The 19,130-nt window shown below is 41.2% G+C and overlaps 1 protein-coding gene and 1 long non-coding RNA gene across 4 annotated transcripts in view; one reads left to right on the top strand and one right to left on the bottom strand.

Moving 5' to 3' along the window:
• The window catches only part of LOC132500124 (uncharacterized), a 75,174-nt gene extending 73,734 nt beyond the window's left edge, over positions 1-1,440 (bottom strand). Inside the window, exon 1 of the long non-coding RNA XR_009533974.1 lies at positions 1,358-1,440. This is a non-coding gene — a long non-coding RNA (uncharacterized LOC132500124). The remainder of the gene's footprint in view (positions 1-1,357) is intronic.
• Positions 1,441-1,787: 347 nt separating this feature from the next.
• The window catches only part of PPM1K (protein phosphatase, Mg2+/Mn2+ dependent 1K), a 449,751-nt gene continuing 432,408 nt past the window's right edge, over positions 1,788-19,130 (top strand). For 2 of the 3 annotated variants that reach the window (XR_009533973.1, XM_060114983.1), the window contains exons 1-6: positions 1,788-1,936; positions 7,643-8,156; positions 9,463-9,563; positions 16,786-16,951; positions 17,110-17,254; positions 18,581-18,715. Coding sequence is in view for 2 of the 3 variants with exons in the window: in XM_060114983.1 (XP_059970966.1) it covers positions 7,717-8,156; positions 9,463-9,563; positions 16,786-16,951; positions 17,110-17,254; positions 18,581-18,715 (987 nt within the window). In the remaining variant the exon portion in view is untranslated. Of the gene's footprint in view, positions 1,937-2,570; positions 2,668-7,642; positions 8,157-9,462; positions 9,564-16,785; positions 16,952-17,109; positions 17,255-18,580; positions 18,716-19,130 lie in introns of those variants that run through there. The other variant, XM_060114995.1, reaches the window with a different exon arrangement.

The raw sequence follows: 19,130 nt of genomic DNA, 5'->3' as shown, positions 1-19,130 counted from the left end.
TTCACTGAGCTGTATACACTTGGGACATATGCACTTATATAGAGAGAGACACACACACATAACAGGGTGGGAGAGGGCTTTCTGTAAATAAGACTGCCTTGTCTGATGGTTCAGATATGCATGTATATATGTGTGTGTGTGTGTGTGTGTGTGTATATATGTATCTATATATATATATCTATATATATATATATATATATATATAGCTTCAATAAAATGATTAAAGAACAGAAAATTCCAGGAAGCCCATGAAAATTGAATCACTCTCTAAACAGAATGCTCAATGAACTGGTTTCAGAACAGTTGTCTGGGGACCGGGATACCTAATATGTCAAAACAAGCTAATAATTTATCTTTAAAATCTCTGCGTTTCTCTACCTCCAGTGATATCACCATAGTTGAAAACAGGTCATCTCCCACCTTGGAGTTCCTCTGATTTAGTCTCCTAACCAGTCTCCCAATAACCTGTTCTACCTATTCACCTACACATTAACCAAAGCAGTTTAAAGTCTAAACCAGATCCTTTTTCTCCTTTGCATAAAATGCCTCAATAGAGTCTCATTATATTTAAAACGTAAAGCAAATTCCAAGTCTTGGCTACATCCTCTGGCCTCTGTCTACCTCATCTCCTTCTGTCATGCTGCTCTCTCCCTCCCTCTAAACTAGACCCACAGTGGCCTTTCTGTTCTTCCAAAATGTCAAGCTGTCCCACCTCAGGACATTTGCTCTGCTGTCCCCTCTGCCCAGAACAATCATCACTTTCCAGGTTCCGTGGCTGACTGATCTTCTCACTCTTTGTTTAAACGTTATAAAGTTCTTATAGAACAACCCTCTCTAGCTAACCTCAACCTCCTATTATCCTCTGTATCCACATCTGTTTATTTCCTTCCTTGACATGATTTGTTATTATGTTATTTGCTTGTTTACCTCTTTGTCTTCTCCCTCTTCCTCCTCTTTAGACTGGGAGCTTTATGAAGGCATCTATCATGTCTATTTGTGTCAAGATTTATCTCCAGTGCCTGGCACACAAAAGGTCCTCCCTAAACACACAGAAATACTTGTGGAACAAATGAATCAACATTCTCAAGGGGAGTCTCCTGGCTGTCCACTGATTAGGACTCCGTGCTTCCACTGCAGGGGGCAGGGGTTCCATCCCTGGTGGGGGAACTAAGAGCTCGCATGCCACGCGGTGCAGCCCAACCCCCCAATAAACAAACAAACAAACAAACAAACAAATAAAAAGTGAAAAACCCCCCCACACAATCTCAAGGGATCACGAGATGCCTGTTCAATCACGAAGAACGATGCACTGTGAGTTTTTCAAAGAATAGCAATGAAACCAGATGCCTTTCATTACCTCCGCCCAGGCAAAGTGTTGGCATTCCGTTCTGGCTTTCCTAGTTGTCACTACCGCTCCACTGCCCCAAGCGACACACGACACACCGCCTCTCCTCAACCCCCTGGCGAGGTACCAAATTTCTCGACCTCACCCACCGCCGAGGCGCTCCCTCATTGGCCAGAGCGCCACGGCCTTCGGAAGGGCTGACATTCCCGCGAGCCACCACTGGCCCAAGTCGACGTCGCTCTGAGGTGAGCTGCTGAAAGTCAGCCAAGTCCAACTGCCCTTGCGGGGAGGCTCGGTCCCGTCAGAACCTGTGATTGGCTGCGACCGAGAGCCCGGGAGGCGGGCGCGCCTCGTTGCTGAGCGAGGATTGGTCGGAGCTGCCATCAGTCAGCGGGAACAGACTTTCCCCTCTCCATCTGGCAGCTGCCCGAGAAAAATTCTCGAGAATTTCCAGCAGTTGAACCAGTGGCTGTTCTAACTGCTTGCTCCAGAGACTGGAAACATCGGAGAAGGCAGTCTTATTTACAGAAAACCCCTCTCCCGCCCTCCGTTAGCTAATTAAATTTTTTCCAGGGACATTGCCATCACGAGGTAAGAGCCTGGAGAGTGTACTTCATTTATTTAACCGTTTATGATACTTACGGGTGGGGGCACAGCCCACTGCTCCCGGTCCGCGGAATGGAGGGTAAACGGAGGAGGGTTCCCCAGGGAGGGGAGGGGAGGGGAAATATCTGTTTAGTTCCCCAGCCCCTTCAGTCCGAGCCCGGAGGTCAGTGCCTGGGTTCTCTGTGCACAGCTTGCTTTCTTTTCGAGGTCTGGAGCAGCATGTCCGGGCGGGGCCCACCTTGGCTGAGCCACCGGCTGCCGGCATTTTCTGCGGAGCCTTCGCGCTCGGCCTGAACTCGATTGCAAGCTGGAGGCTCCTGCCGAGCGAGGGTGGTGGGCCGGGCTGGAAGGCGGGAGGGGATCATGGAAGGGTCGATGGACGGGAAGCAGGGGCCACCCGCCCTCGCTTCCCTTTAGCGAGGCCCCGAGTCGCCTAGCCCCAACCCCCCGGACGCGATGATGCTGCGGGGGTCAGCGCCTTGTCGCCGCTGCAGCTGCGGCCGGGCCGAGGGAGACGTGGCGGTGGCTGGAATCTGTCCGCGGAGACTGTGGTTGGAAGGCGGGGTCTGGGCGGCGGAAGGTGCGCGAGGGAACCCAGCTGGCCGCAGTGCCGCGCGCCGCGCCGGCGGGAGGCTGCGCTTGCTGCGGTATATCGTCCTGGGTCGCTCAGCTGTCCCGGCCAGCGAGCCAAGCCCAGGATCCCGAACTGTCCAAGGGTGAGCTTTTCAGGGGATCGGAAGAGAGAAGGATGCAGAGCCCTGCTGGGGTCGATCTGAGGACGTGGGTCTTGCTTTGCCAAGAGCGCACTATAATCTCAAGGCCTTGTGGCTGCTGACGTCTTCTTTCGCAGCCGCTGTCTGTAGATTAGAGATTTCCCAGGAGCTGACAAAGGCGAGACTCCGGGTGGCAACAGCCAGGGAATTTGGATTCTCTAAAGCTCCACCGGCCTTTCTGAGCTTCAGACTGGAAATGTGCAGCAAGGCCTCTCCGGTCCTTGCACACTCCGCCAGTGCGGAGGAAAGAAGGAGGTGGTCGGTGCTTTCAGAATTGGGCAGCTAAGGTGACAGGTTATGATGGTCTTGAAAGACAGCAATAGTGTCGTAGTCTAGGGGGAAAAAAGTCTCAGTTATAATTTTTCAGGATTTTTTTCTTGAAACCTTAGTCCGTTTCTGTTGGTCACCAACACAGGCACCTACTTCCCTTGACTGGAATCTTAGAGAAGAGGAAGAGTGGGAGAGGTGCTGGTGATAGAACGTAAAGGAAAATTCTTCTTCTTTTTTAAAAAAAATTTACTGAAAATTTAATGTGTAGATCTCAACGTTGTATGAGGTGCTCTAGAGGAAATGAAAAAGGCTAAAATACACACTTTATACTCAGTTGTTCTGGAAAATTCTTAAATGAAGGTTTGGAATATGGTCTGTATCCACATTAACTGAAATGTTTTACAAGATATTTATGGAATTAGAATGATGAATACTTTTCATTGCTCCCATGTTCTTTTCTCTATTCACACATCTAAATACATATATGTTCACATTAAACCTAAGAAGAGTCATTGGAGGTTTCTGTTGTTTTTGTTTTCTCCCTCATGTAGACTAGTAGATTTTCTTTCCTTCCTCCTAGCAGGGTACTGGTAAAGAGGATATTGGAGTCCAAATTTCCTGAAATACATTCTGGAGGTTTCCATAATATTTGAATCGATTGGGATGATTTTTTTTTTCTAGAGTGGTTAAAGAATTATTTTAAGAATATTAAAATTTTCGGTGTTTCCACTGTGTAAGTTACTGATATAAAGATACCTGAATGCCACTTTATAATGGGCAAATGTGAATACTTCGTTAAGTATTTTTGCTAGAGGTATAAGTCTAAGCAAGTTTCAGTAGTACTGATCCCTAGAACTCCTGAGCAATTTTGGCATGTGCTTAACATGACAGCAATAAACTGCACTTTCTACCTGCTTTCAACAGTCAAGAGCAGTTTAACTCACATCCCAAGTGCACGCTGCTGCCAGAGACTGGGAGCGCCTCCCTTTTCCAAAAGTACATTTGGACAGCTCCAAGGTGTTTAAATCATTGCGGGATTATAAAATTGGAATAAGATGAAAATGTAAAATAGGCATAGCAATCTTGTAGCTGTATATGTGGCTTTTCTTCATCACTCCCCCCCCCTTTTATTTTTAAACAAAGTGTATACTTCAAAAGTTTACTAGAAACCAAATGCCTTTTTTTTTTTTTTTTTTCTCCTTCCCTTTCTGAAGCTTTTCACCTGAGATTTCCTACTCTCAGGATGTGGCTTTTCACCAGCGCTCTACTGTGGAATCTCTATGCCTACTCTTGTGGACTCACAACTTATTTCATTTAACCTTCTTTGCTGAGAATCCCCCCTGCTAGTCAGCGTTGTTCAGTCAGGGGTCAACTTTGTTCAACTCTCAGAGTTCTGTGTCAGGACTTTAAAGTATGAGATTAACCAAAAGCATTGAGGAGGAGGAAGATGGAGGCTGCTCACACAAATGAATGTTAAAATGATGAAAATGGGAAGTATTTTCAGCATTTATTTATTGTCAGTATGTAGAATATATGCAGGCTTGCACTCACACGTTTTAAAAAATTCATGTGATTAAAGTAAATCATGAGCCATACATTTTGTTTTGATTGGGGATTTAAAAAGAATTTGGAAAACAGTTTGGCCTAGGTGGAAGACTGTCCATTCCCCCCCTTATGTTCTATGACTATTAGTATAGCTAGGTTGCTTATATAAATAACCTGCTATGTAGCTAGGATTCCAATCAAGTTATTTGTCTTTATTTTCTTGCTGAGCCTAGTTTTTAAATTTTATTTTTGCTAGTAGAATATAATGTGCAGCATAATGTATTCTTGGGCTCTTGGTTCATTTAACTTTTCCTCTGACATTTCTGTGTCTTCAAATGTCTTTCAAGCAGAATTACTTCTGCCCTTTGACTCTTTTGGATTACTTTGACTTTCAAAGACTGAATGTAAATGTTAAAATGAAAATAAGCTAGCCTTGATTTCCGATTGAGAGATTGACATAAAGGGTTCCTGAATAACTATTTTTGGTTTGCAGAACGACAAACCCATGCCCATTTTTAATTGCTGAACTGACATATAATAAAAATATTTCTTAGGTGTTTGTCACTTTGTTCTCTACTCTTTTTGTTATAAAGAACACTTTCTTTTTAAGGCTTTTGTTTTTTCCCCACAGTATAAATTACACTTGCTAGTCAGCGCCTCGTCATTTCCAGGGGCATGGGGGGGGGGTGGGCTATGATGAATGATTTGTAGTTTGAAGCTCTGAAGGAAACTTCTTGATGTGCAGGTTTAATTCAAAGTTGTTTTTTAGCTTGGGGACACAGGTCCTCTCTGAGTTGTTCCCTCAGATTAGTAATGATTTAGTTATATTGCATAAGGCAAAGGAGACTGAACCACTTCTTTAGACACTCCCCTGCTTGCATAAGTGACGCTACCTTGTTTTGTAAGCTGGCAGTATATCTTCATTACATTTCATCTACCCCAATAGCCAATAGTATGCCTTAAAGTAAATAGTTTCCTGTGACTATTCTGCTTACTATCTGAGATGATTGTATAGATAAGGAATGAGGAAGGAGGCCAGGTTGAAGACTGAATTTACTTTATGCAGGCTTCAAGAAATGCTCAAGCTGCATGTTTTCATTCTTAAATAATGTTTCCAGTGGATATATGTTCCCTGATATGAGTGCAGCTCTGTTCATTTTATTTATTTTACTTTTGGAAGAGAGAGAGAGAGAGAGAGAGAGAGAGAGAGAGAGAAAGGGTATCCTAGAAGAGCTGCAGAAAAACTTAATATTTCCTAGTTTGGAATTCTAGAACTCTTGCTTAAAGTAGGTGTGTCACTACAAAGTAGCACAAGGCTGAGTATGGTATACATGCTTTGGACTGAAGGCAAAAGAATAGTACTTTGCTAATTTCTGGTGCCCTCTTCAAATGTGAATGTTTTCTAATAAACATATTTAAAGATTTTTTTTCTATAACATAAAGCTGCTTTGTGAATTATCTCCATCAAGAATAAGTACTTAGTTCTCTTACTTGCTAGATTGTATTATGCTTTGAAAGTTCTCCACAAGTTTACCTTTATTTGACACAGTTTTTGGTTTTGAATAACATATAACCTTCAAACAGAAGCAAAGGAGTAAACACCTCTTTTTTTGGTAATGGGATGTGGTTTCCCTTTGATAACCGGAGGTGCTATGTCTCCCCCGACCCCAGTATTGTCATAAAAGAAGTGAGTTTCAGACTTTAGTACATGATATTAGCTAAAAGGCCAAGAGGGAAAGGCCTCCTAAGTCTTTTGTGACCCATTAATAGTTTGGGAGGCCATCTTCATTCTAAATTCTGAGAAGGCAGGGCTCAGATGTCTTCCATTGCTTAGGTATCCAAGGGCGTTCTTTGGAACCTCATCCTTTCCTTCTACTGCTTTACTTACTGAAAGGAGTAATGGTCCTTCCTACACACAGCTAGACTGATTTCCAAAAACTTATTTGAAAATGATTGTTTCAAATCTGTAATGCATTTTCTTGTAGATGAATTCAAGCTGGGCTTTTTGTGTGTGTTCATGTGTGCCTTTTGGGGAGATACATTTTTTCAAATTCATTTTTACATTGTGAAACAATTCAAAGGTGCAGTTGAGAATAATATAACACCTGTACACCCTCCACCGGCATTATCAAATCGTAACATTGTGCTATTTTTTACAGTTGGTTTTTAATTCATAAAGTAACAGGGCGAAACACTATGGAGACCAATTTCTGCTTAGAACCTTATTTGTATGGCAAACTGCCAGAAACACAGCCCTTCCTGCAGGGGTGTAGGAATTCCCCCTGCCAGCGCCCAGGGGCGGCTTTCGGATGAGCTGCAGCTGTTAATGTAAATGCATAGATCAGTGGCTCATAAATCAGGGCTGCTTGTCACATGTGCAGATCCCCCCGTTCCTGAGATCACACACACGAGAGCTGGCTTATCCTTGTGCCTCTGGCACGTGTTTGCACGACCCAATTTACATTAACCAGAATAATAAAGTTTAGTAAGTTGAGAAATCTTAAACTGAACTGAGGCCCTAGATTGTAGCTTTGCTAAAACTTGGGCACTGAGTACAGAACTATCATAAATAGTCTATTAACCAGTTGGTTTTTTTAAATTTCTAACTCTCGTAAGAGACTTTGTTATGGTTAATATTTTTCCCCACCTTTTCTTCAGAGCAATGGCGTGCATTGATGAAGGGAAAACTATTTAGTTACACCTGTTTTCTATATTCTCGCTACTCAAAGTGTGGGCCTGCCCGACCAGCACCTTGTTTGCGGGACCAGGGAGCTGGTTTGAAATACGGCCTCTCAGGCCTCACCTGACAGACGGAATCAGAGTTCACATTTTAGCAAGATCCCCAAGTGACTGTAGGTTAAAGTTGGAGAAGCACTTGTTCTATGTGAGCTGTGCACATTGTCAAATTTTTATAGAATGTAAACCCTGTGAATGGGGTAGGTAAATCAATTCCTTTTTGATCCACTATTCTTAGAAGTAGGCTGTTAAGTGCCACCTTCTTTACAGACTTCATTCGTGGTGCTATCTAATGATATATCAGTTATATTTGAAATTATTGATGGAGTCTCTCTCTCTCTCTCTTTCTCTGTTTCTTTCTACTCAGTTGCATCGTTTCTCTGGAAGACAGCCCACTGTTGTTCCACTGACCTTTCCCTCATTCCTGAGTCCTCTGGAGTTATGTCCACAGCTGCCTTACTTACTTTGGTTAGAAGTGCTGGGAACCAGGTGAGGAGGAGAGCGCTGCTCGGCGCCCGCCTGCTGCAGGACGACAGGTCGGTGACGCCCACGTGCCACAGCTCCACTTCAGAGACCAGGTGTTCTCGGTTTGACCCTGATGGCAGTGGACGACCAGCCACCTGGGATAATTTTGGCATCTGGGATAACCGCATCGATGAGCCGATTCTGCTGCCGCCCAGCATTAAGTATGGCAAGCCGATTCCCAAAGTCAGCTTGGCGAACGTGGGCTGCGCCTCGCAGATTGGCAAACGAAAAGAGAACGAAGACCGGTTTGGCTTTGCTCAGCTGACAGACGAAGTCCTGTACTTTGCGGTGTATGATGGCCATGGCGGACCGGCGGCGGCCGATTTCTGTCACACCCACATGGAGAAATGCATCCAGTACGTACAAATGATACAATGGCTTTCACTCTTGGCAGTGTGCCTTATGCTTCCTGTTTAAACTTTCACCTTTTGGCCGAGACATTCACTGTTTTTTGTTTGTTTGTTTGTTTGTTTATGTATGGCTGCGTTGAGTCTTCGTTGCTGTGCGCGGGCTTTCTCTAGTTGCGGCGAGCAGGGGCTACTCTTCCTTGCGGTGCGCAGGCTTCTCACTGCAGTGGCTTCTCTTGTGGAGCACGGGCTCCAGGCGCGCGGGCTTCAGTAGTTGTGGCTCGTGGGCTCTAGAGCGCAGACTCAGTAGTTGTGGCTCGTGGGCTCTAGAGCACAGGCTCAGTAGTTGTGGCACACGGGCTTAGTTACTCTGCGGCATGTGGGATCTTCCCGGACCAGGGCTCGAACGCATGTCCCCTGAGTTGGCAGGCAGATTCTTAACCACTGTACCACCAGGGAAGTCCCAACCTTCACTGTTAAGGTAGTTATTTAAGTGCTTTCACACTACTGTTTTATGAACAAGCAGTTGCTCAAGCATGCCAGTTATTACAGATGATTATTACCACTTCAGAAATATGTATGTTTTAACAACTCCCTTGGTGAGAGCATTGACCAGAATCTGCAGCACTTGACTTGTGATCATTTCAAGTGAATTAACATAATAAAGTACATGATCTCATGTACTCTGAGAAATCTCCTATCAGTGCAGGGCACACAGTGCTTCAATAAGTGGTAATTATTCTTTCAAGTGGTATGAGTAGCTTGGAATACTTGTTGAAAATAGCTTTAGATGATTGGCATTAGGATAGGGAAAATGCTTTTAATGAGGGTGCTTTGGAGCTCTTTAAAAAGTTTATTTACTGCAATTATTATTAACGTATTTTTGAGGGTCACGCTACTGCTAGAATTAAAAGAGGGGGAGAACATGTGACAGTTATGACCATGTGACTCTTCTTCCCAAGCAGTTATTCATACCGTCCATCAGTTGATTTATATATATTTTGCCTTATTCCACAAAGGAACTCAGTGGCTTAAATTTAATATAAAGGAACTCTTGACTTCTCAGGGTTGTGATAGTGAGGATTAATTTTTTAAGGATGGAGACTTGGGCTTTTATTTTACTGCTTTTAAAGGCTTATCTCTGTGCCTGATTCTTTCTCAATTTGATTCGTTAATATGTGGATCTTAAGCCTCTGAAAGGCGAGCCACAGAGGTCCATTGTATGGAATGACTCTGCTAGCTGGAGGGACCAAGAGGAAGGCTAGAAACCTGTTGTCAAATGATTGTTTGGGGCTCTTTTTTCCTCTCCACGAAGGGATTTGCTTCCTAAGGAGGAGAACTTGGAAACTGTGTTGACCTTGGCTTTTCTAGAAATAGATAAAGCCTTTGCAAGGCACGCCCACCTGTCTGCTGTTGGTAAGTAAAGCAATCTCTTTCCTTACTGTCCTGGGGCATTTCAGGGAAAAAGGAAACACTTTAAGCCCTTTAGGGGTGGGGATTTTAATGTAAGTTTATTTGTAAGGATGCTTATGTTGAAAATGATTTTTTTAAAATGAAGAATCACTTTAAATGTTATTTGGAATCCAAATAAATCCACTTTAAAATGAACTATATTGGAGATTGTTTTAGAAATTGGAGCTCCAAAATGGTTCTGATATTGAATTTCAATTTTAAAAAGATTAAAAAACATTTTTTAATCTCTTTGATTGCTTGTTTTATGGGGAAGAGGTCCCTACTATGAGAGGGTTTATTATTTTGGGGTTTTTTTTTTTAGAGGAATCTGAGGAGCAAGTACTGAAATTCACTACAGGGTAATCTAATCTAGCCAGAGAGTAAATGTCCACACCAGAAGAAAACTGCTAATTGGTCCTCAACAGAAAAAGACAATGGCTAATATGCACTACTCTGTAAAATTAGAAGGAAGATATTTTTTCTTCCATTTCTTAAAAAAGCTTGATCTTGCAGCTTTCCTGTGGTAACTAGTTGACATTTTTTTAATTTGTTAAACACAAGGCCATGTCAGCTGAATTTTAGAATTTGTGTACTGTATGACCTTACATTTTGAAAGTAAAATGTTTCTGATTTTGACTAAATTTATCAAAACCATTTCAGGAAAATGTAGCTGATGTTTTTTGGTTAGCTGGCCCCCCAATTTGTTGCTCATAAAGTTAATCTCGAAAATTTCTGCAGCAGCCATTAAATGTATGCATATAGACCTCATAACCGATTTGAAAATGAATCATGCAGTAACATTAATCTGTGTTTTGTTCATCCTTTTGTTTAAAGGAGGTCAAAGTGTATCGCAGCAATGTTATTTTTGTAATTTTCAGTTGGAGTACTTAGGGCTGGAAATTCTTGCTATTTCACAGATAAGGAAGTGAAACTCAGAGAGAGGTAAAAGGTCAACTGCAGAGTTAGGGCTGAGATGTTCCTGGCACCCACCGTGGCCTCTCTCATGGGCGTATTTAATGATGAGTATTAGAGAGGATGACTCTAGGATGGCTCTATTTTCCATTTTAAGAAGTTTTTCCTCCTCTTTTTTGAGAACCTTACCACCATCATACTTCTCCGAAAAGCATTAGAGTCCACTCTCTTTGTTCAGTTCAGGGATTTATTTTCTCGTTTGTAGATTATTCAGGCCCATTTTCTCTTCTTCTTTCCTTTGGACTCTTTTTCCGCCTTCCAGCTGGCCCCTCACCTTGTGAAAATAAGGGTTGAGAGACGGTAGATTTTAGCATAGGATTCTGTACGGGTTCCTCGTGGGTAAAACATACGAAAGTGAAGACGACATCAAAACACTTTCTTGGGCCTCCCTGGTGGCGCAAGTGGTTGAGAGTCCGCCTGCCGATGCAGGGGATACGGGTTCGTGCCCCGGTCTGGGAGGATCCCATATGCCGCGGAGCGGCTGGGCCCGTGAGCCATGGCCGCTGAGCCTGCGCGTCCGGAGCCTGTGCTCCGCAGCGGGGGAGGCCACAACAGTGAGGGGCCCGCATACCGAAAAAAAAACAAAAAAACAAAAAAAAACACTTTCTTATAGTTGTATTTTTATAACTCTGAAGATTGGTATGCTCTTATCTCATCCATAAGCAGGTCGGCTGTGTATCACACCACGAAGTTTATCGGCTGTAGTGCAGGTGGTGTGCCCCAGCTGTTGTGTAAATAGGTAGAGCTCACTGGGCAAGGTTTTCAGAAAGGAATGTTCAAGTTTACCATGGGAATGTGGCCAACAATCAAAAACCATTAACCCTTCATGGGTGCAGTCAGCCCTTTTGTAAAGGATCTACTTGACGAAGATGCTTAAAACAGTGATAGATTTGGTATAAAATGTGAGAGTACTCCTTTCATTTATTAAATAATAAATTACAGTTAAAGGGAATTTTGAACTTAGGGAGAGAATTGACTTAACTTGCCTACCTTAAAAGAACCTTTCTAAAGATACCTTTCTCACATCAATTCAGTTGTGCAAAGAAATTAATCATAAAAATGTACTTCATTTCTAATAATGAAATGAAAATTTATTTATTTAACTTAGTTCCTCTGTCACATACTTTGACTTAATGACCTCAGACCTTTCATAAGATATTCTAAAATTTATTTTTCATTTGATGGCCATTTGCTTGCAAGTATAATGGAGCATGACAGAATGAAGAAAGGGTCTGTTATGACATTGTTGTTCTTAAGTCTTATTTTGGATGTATTCTTATAGATCAATTAGTCTGTGTGTTTTTTTTTAAGTAAGTATTTTGAGAACAACTTTAAATTTATTCTTAATCAGTTGCCAAGGCTTTCAAAGGTGGCAAAAATTGCCTTTTGATATTTGGGGGCTATTTTATCAAATATATTAAAGCCACTAAATATAGGATGCTGTACGTTGTTTAACCTTTCAATATGTGGATTTTAAAAAAAAAGTGTACCACTTCAGATTTCAAAGTTATTACTTAAATTAAAAAACATTTTTTAGTTTTTAGTAAGAACTGAAGCAGTATCAGTATTGTAAGAGCGAATAATATTCTTTTTGGCATAGCTGTGAGTAGGACCGATGCTAGTTAAATAAAATTGTGAACTAAGTGCAGTTTGCCCTCTCCAATTTCTTTCACCTTTTCTTTTAGCATTAGCTCCATTTTCCCTCCTTGAACCCTTTCTGTGTTCAGCTTGAGGGTAGGGGCCATGGCTTATTCATTTTTGAATCTCTAGGGTTCAGCACCCTGTAGAGAGTCTGGAAGGTACTCAATAATTATTTGGACTAAACTGATCTCCACTGCCTACTCTTTCTTACCAAAGTTATTATAACTTATTCCTTGATTATCCTATAGCTGATTTAACCGAATTATTAATATAATGTATATATTTTAATGAGTTATCACTTCTAGGGGGGATTTGAGTTTTGAGTAAGGAAAGCTGAAAAGAGATCGGTTAAACCATAGGAATGAATCGCTAAGGCTGGAATTTCAGGTAGAGAAGAGTGCCCCACGTCATACTATTAGCTTTCTCAAAAGAAAGTGAAAATAAAACACTCTCTTCTTTTTAAGACTTTCATCCAATATCTGCATAAAATACTTCAAATTATCTCATTAGCATTTCAAATATTTACTATTTCAGTTTAAAATGGGGGTAGTTTGAGGAGAATAAAATCAGAATGCCACTTATCAAGAAAGAGCCCTTAAGAAATGGCTGGCTATTTTTATTGATTTGTTGTAGATGCATTTTCAATTTACCCTTATTTACAAATAGCTGATTTCATCATCATCTTTGAATATTTTGTATTCATTTTATACCAGTCATGTGTATTTTTACAATTAATGAAACCAGCCAGTAAGTTCAAATGATGTCCCATTAGTCTATTGTTTAATGAACAAATTGTCACTTAAACCAGATGGTAGAAAACTTAGATGATATCCTATATATCCGATAAACTCTTCGAAGTGTTTCTAGATTGCTTAAGATTTCAAAGCAACAAAGCTCCCCAAGAGACAAATGGATCAAAAAGAGAAGACTTGCTCTGACGTTCAGAGTGGGAGACGTTGGTGGCAGCATTGTGAGTCTCATTGGAAACTTCCACGCTCTTCATGTTACTTGATCTCTTTATGGAAGAATTAAACTAAAAAGTAACCAGTGTGAGAAATGCAATGTTTTTGATTTCCCTTCTTATGTTGGAGGCAGCCAAAAGCAAAAAAACAGGGACAGCATTGAAGAGATATCCTTATTGTGCTGTTACTGCTTCAACTTGTTACTGATGTAGTGTTTATGATTCACACATGTCTCGAATGCCCATTTTTGATAAACATTGAAACTGTATTGGTTTATACATATTATTTTTTACACAGTTGAATAATTACTGGGGGGGTTATACTTTGAAAAGTACAGCTTTACTCTTTATGTTGCCATTCAAAATCTTGATCATTTTTCTTTTGATATATTGACCTGCGACACTGGAGGAAAGAGAGAGCTGCAGAAACTCCCATTTTATGAATTACATAAAATTGTAAACATTCATTAGAGCTCAAGAGCCTTGCTAGCCTTTATTTAAACAATTAATTTAATCTTCTACTAAAAGATGCCTTCTAGATACTAAAATCCCTGCATTTAGCACCATTAACAAGTCACTCCTTGTATCTGGTATAGGAGGTGCTTTGATTCCTTCTTGATTTATATTTAAATCCCAGTAATTTGGTGGTATACTGTAGTTTACATCCTCTCTGGTATGCTTGTCAGATACGAACTATTCAGTGCTCTATCCATGAATTCCCATGAATTTTTTTCCCTTTTGTAACTGGGACAGTTCTGATATTGATACCAAACAAATTTACAGTGCATTTTTTTCAACTCAATAAAGGTACTGATTTACTCTTCAAGACTGACTGACTGACTGTGTGTGTGTGTGCATGAGTATGTAGATGTGTGTCTGTGTCACCACAAAATGTGTCTCAGTACACATACATCTGTATATAGGTTTTCCTACCTTGGGAAGCCACAAAACTAAGAAGTGTTGCTCTGTGATGAAAAACAGACTCAACTACAAAATACCATCAACTTGGGCAAACTGAGTTTTGGAATCATTGATTTGGCATCTCCTGGAATATTATATAATTTGCTAGTGAAATTTTCACCAAAATAAAACCCTTCCCCTTATTTTGCAGCTCTTTCTCTACCCTCCCCTGTGTTGCAGGTTTGTAATGTTTGAGCACAATTCCTGGGTGAATTTCCTATTTGCCTCTGTGCGTGTTATTTGTGGCAGAGAACTGTGCCTGGTCAGCAGCTCTAGACCTGGAGCCCGTGGACACTATATGCTGGGCTTCAGTGGAAAGAGAGATCTGCTTAATTTTGTCCCAAGTGAAGGAGTCCAGCGGTTCCTAGCCTGGACTACTGGAAGGTTCCCACATCCTCTTTGTCCCATTAGTTGAGATGACTTGCAGTAGAAAATGTCCAGTGAGTGTTAAGAACTTATTGAAAGATGTCTTAGTTTTATAGTTCTGTTGTTAGGGAAAAAAGTGAGAATTTTTACTTCCATGTTAAATGTTAAATGAAAATACATGCTGATTTAATATTTATATTCTTAGATGCTTAGCAAACCAGAATCAACAGTTTTGAAAACTTTCCCATAAATCCTGGGATTTTGGAACTGTGAAGTTGGGTTGGTTAAAAACTCAAGCTCTTTTAAATTCCCAAACGGCAGAGCCATGAATTATAATCCTAAGCAGCTAAACTTGAAGTTTTCATTTATGAGGTTTTAACTCTTGACGTAGCCAATTAAAAAACACTTTTAAGAAAAAGCTGCTCCTGGGACTTCCCTGGTGGTTAAGACTCCGAGCTTGCACTACAGGGGGCACCAGTTCGATCCCTGGTCAGGGAACTCAGATCCCACGTGCTGCTGTGTAGCGCAGCCAAAAAAAAAAAGAGAAAAGCTGCTCCTGTCAGTTTAAACAAAGGAGAATACTAAACTCCCTGGACAGGTAGCATCTGAGTAAACGCCTGTGTTTTCTCGCCTGGCTCTTCTCATCATTTGAAACGATTACAGAGGTTCAACTGTAAAGCTTCCCTTGTATAATGTTTTAGGACACTCACAAGTTGACATTTGTAATATAAACATCACTGATACACTAAAACGTTTGTCTTGTACAACTATGATATGTAATATATTTTAGTTTTGCCAAGATGATACTACTCTGGCACAGCAGTTCCAAAATCAAAAAGAGATAAATGGGAAGATAGTGCAACTATATATGCTCTTTCTCCATAAAGTAAATTCGGCACGGATATAGAAGATTAAGCAGGGTTTACTCATGTTTTTTTTTTTCCATTTTCCTCTTCTGATTAAAGCAGGCATTTTAATATACTTATTGGAAAATCAGCATTACTGCTGTTTTTAAAATTGTCTTTAAAAAAAAGGGAAAGACTGAGCCTCAGTCAGTCAATAGCACTTCATTTTTCCTAAATCTGCCTTTGAAGTCAAAATCATCTTTAGATGATCACCTGAATATTTTACTTAGACGCTTTAAAGAATTAACCATGTTACTGAAGATAATACCTGCTTTAAATGCTATCTTTTTTAATTTTTTCAATTTGCTTTCCTTTTTAGCCCATAATTTCACAGTATTCTCACTTTGACAAGGCTCAATGCACCCTCAAACATTTTAACAAGTAGTAAAGAACTCAGGGAGACACTTAGAATACACCAAAGAAAGATGCAAAAATGCACTTTGGATTGGATGGAGGAAATAGCGGTGACCTCCAGCCAAGCAACGTATAATTTTGTTATTGGTCAGAGGACATTAATATTCTTGGGGTGCTCTGGGCCCCGGGCTTGACCACAGGATGAGCACTTGGCAGCACTGTCCTGCATCTGGGGACAGACTGATTGTTCGATGGAACGACAAGTGTGAACTATACCTAGTTTATGGGAAACTAGAATGAATTTCATTCCCTGCCCTCCAGATTTACTCCTAATATAATGATGGCTGTACCTTTGTTTCATGTCTGGGGAGGACAAAGATGAGAAACGAATGTGAACCTTTAAACGTTTTAGGATTTCTTTTTTTTTTTTTTTTTTGGGTGAACATTTGTAAAATTAAAACAGGTGTAGAAGGAAAGAATATAAAATATAGTGCTTGAAGAGCCAGTGAGGCACTTGGCATATCTTGCTTAGCCTATTAACTGATAATAATTTCACAGGATAGGGGTAAGAAATGGAAGAAAAAAGCTGAGTGCATAGATTTTAGAAAAGTTGGCTTGCCTGAATGGGCTCTGTAGACCTAAATCATCCTGCCATATTAGCCAATCTAAAATGTAATACTCTTAATCCCAACACCTGATGTACACACAAAGGGGTAATAATGATCCATTCAAGTGAACCCTACTGTATATAAATAGAAGCCACTTGGAGACAGTGATGCATTTTTTACCAAATTAGGTTAGCAACCTTTTCTGTTTGCATGGAGCCTTGTTACTGAATTAAATACCTCTTTCTCTGCATGATCTTACTTACATAGTTCATTTGCATTTTATTTGCATAGCTCTAGTTAAATTAGAATGATACATTTCAGCATTAGTTTAACATGCCTAAGTTTTATCTTGTAATAAAAATTCCACATCCAATCATTGGACTGTCACTGACTTGTACTCTTTTTCATGGTGTCTGCAGCGACCCTTTTGACCTCTGGGACTACTGCAACAGTAGCCCTTTTGAGAGATGGTATTGAACTGGTTGTAGCCAGTGTTGGCGATAGCCGAGCTATTTTGTGCAGAAAAGGAAAACCCATGAAGCTGACAATTGACCATACTCCAGAAAGAAAAGATGAAAAAGAAAGGTACCACCTCCACTCATCAATCTTTCTATAAGGATAGTATTTATATAGTTCAAGATAGAAATAAAACCTTGCATTTTAAACTGATTTCATGCTTAAGTTTAACGGAGCCTTGGTTTTCTGGGTATCACAACGTAGTCTTTTAACTTTTTTTCGACCAGGATTAAGAAATGTGGCGGTTTTATAGCTTGGAATAGTTTGGGACAGCCTCACGTGAATGGCAGACTCGCGATGACCAGGAGTCTTGGAGATCTGGATCTTAAAACCAGTGGTGTGATAGCAGAACCGGAAACAAAGAGGATTAAGGTAAGAAAGGACTTGCAAACCCTTGATACACGGGCAAGGAAGGAATGCAGGATTGTCTCCAGCCCCAGCCGCAGGCTTTCTTGGAAGCCTTAATTGAAGCCAGAGTGACATTTATTCTTAGTTTTTGAAAAAAATATTTATTTATTTATTGGTTTTGGGCTGCGTCGGGTCTTACTTGTGGCGCATTGGGTCTTTTCGTTGTGGCACGCAGGCTCTTCCTCGTGGTGTGTGGGCTCCTCTCTAGTTGTGGCGCTCGGGCTCCAGAGAGCATGGTCTCAGTAGTTGCGGCACACGGGCTTAGTTGCCGCATCCTGCGGCATGCGGGATCTCAGTTCCCCGACCAGGGATTGAACCCGCGTCCCCTGCACTGGAAGGCAGATTCTTAACCACTGCACCACAAGGGAAGTCCCCAGAATGGCTTTTAAACAGAAGTTATTAATGGAAGGACAGATAAACTTTTCAGATAGAATAGGATAGTATTTTCCTGGCCTAATGTATGATGAAGTGTTGGCGTTGTTTCACCCTGCTGTGGAATTTGCCTGGAAGCATCACTGTGGGGCCCTTCCTCACCTGCACCTCATCATTCAGCATCACTCTCCCTTGGAAGCTGAGCCTGACTTCCTTTTTCCACCAAGCTATATAATTGTCCCACCTCTCTTTTTGTGACATCTTCTGCTTGCTACTAATCATTGCCCCCATTACGCCACACTTCCCCCAGCATACACCCAGTGGTGAGCTGACCCTTCACCTGTGCGACCCCCAGCCTGCTCTAGTACCTGCACATTATAGTGTAGGCTCCCAATAATGGCAGCAAATGACTGTTAATTTATTGAACAATTTTATGTCTTACAGATATCCCACTTATATTCATTTCGTCTAACAAACACTTACACAGCAGTTTACTATGTGCCAGGCTCTGTTCAAAATAGCTACTCCTACCCCATTTTGCAGAGAAAACAAATCTGGAGCATATATACTTCAATCTACCTATGTTTGCCCCGTTGAAAAATAGAGGTGGGTTTCACACCCAGGGAGCCTGACTCCAGAGACAGTGCTCTCAGCCATTACATCAAGCTGCGTGTCAGCATTTAGCTCTCTGGCTTCTTCCTCATGGTGTTACTAAGTAAACGTTAGGTTTGTCCTCAGTGATTGATGCTAAACGTTGCCATTTTTGCCCTAAATGCAGGCCTTCCATTTTCACTCTGTTTGCCTACAAGCTCTGAAACACGGATGACCACTCAGAAAACAGATAAAATTGTTGAATTATGAAGATTATTCTAAGGCTGAGTCTAGTTTCTAATCCTGTGCATTTGGTTCTGATTGCAGCTACATCATGCTGATGACAGCTTCCTGGTCCTCACTACAGATGGAATTAACTTCATGGTAAACAGTCAAGAGATTTGTGACTTCGTCAATCAGTGCCATGATCCCAATGAAGCAGCCCATGCAGTTACTGAACAGGTGACACAGCAGAGCTTCTGCTAGAGAAGTCCCAGGGCGGGGAGGAGAGGCCAAAGCCAGGTGCAGGTTTCGGTGCAGCCTGGAGGGGCCACCACTGACTGGAGATTTCTTTGAAATCTTGTGTTTTAGCTTTAGTATTACATTGAATTTTACACTTGACTCCATAATATTTCCAATTAAAAAATTTTTTTACAATTCTTCCAAGTAGTTAAGTAAAATTAATATGCCAAGGAAATGAGCTATGTTTATTTTTTGGCTTTGTACACATTTTGAAATGATAGTAATAGCACTGGTAAATTATAACATTAGCAAATACTAATGTCACCGTGTGTCAGGCACTTTTCTATTCATATGTATTTAACTCATGTAATCATCACGATAACCCTCTGAGGCTGGAGCTAGAATTATCCCTTCT

Source organism: Mesoplodon densirostris, chromosome 1, assembly GCF_025265405.1.
Source record: "Mesoplodon densirostris isolate mMesDen1 chromosome 1, mMesDen1 primary haplotype, whole genome shotgun sequence".
In the NCBI taxonomy this organism is placed as follows: domain Eukaryota; kingdom Metazoa; phylum Chordata; class Mammalia; order Artiodactyla; family Ziphiidae; genus Mesoplodon; species Mesoplodon densirostris.
Note: the sequence above shows the minus strand (reverse complement) of the source record. Positions and strands in the feature narration are given on the sequence as shown.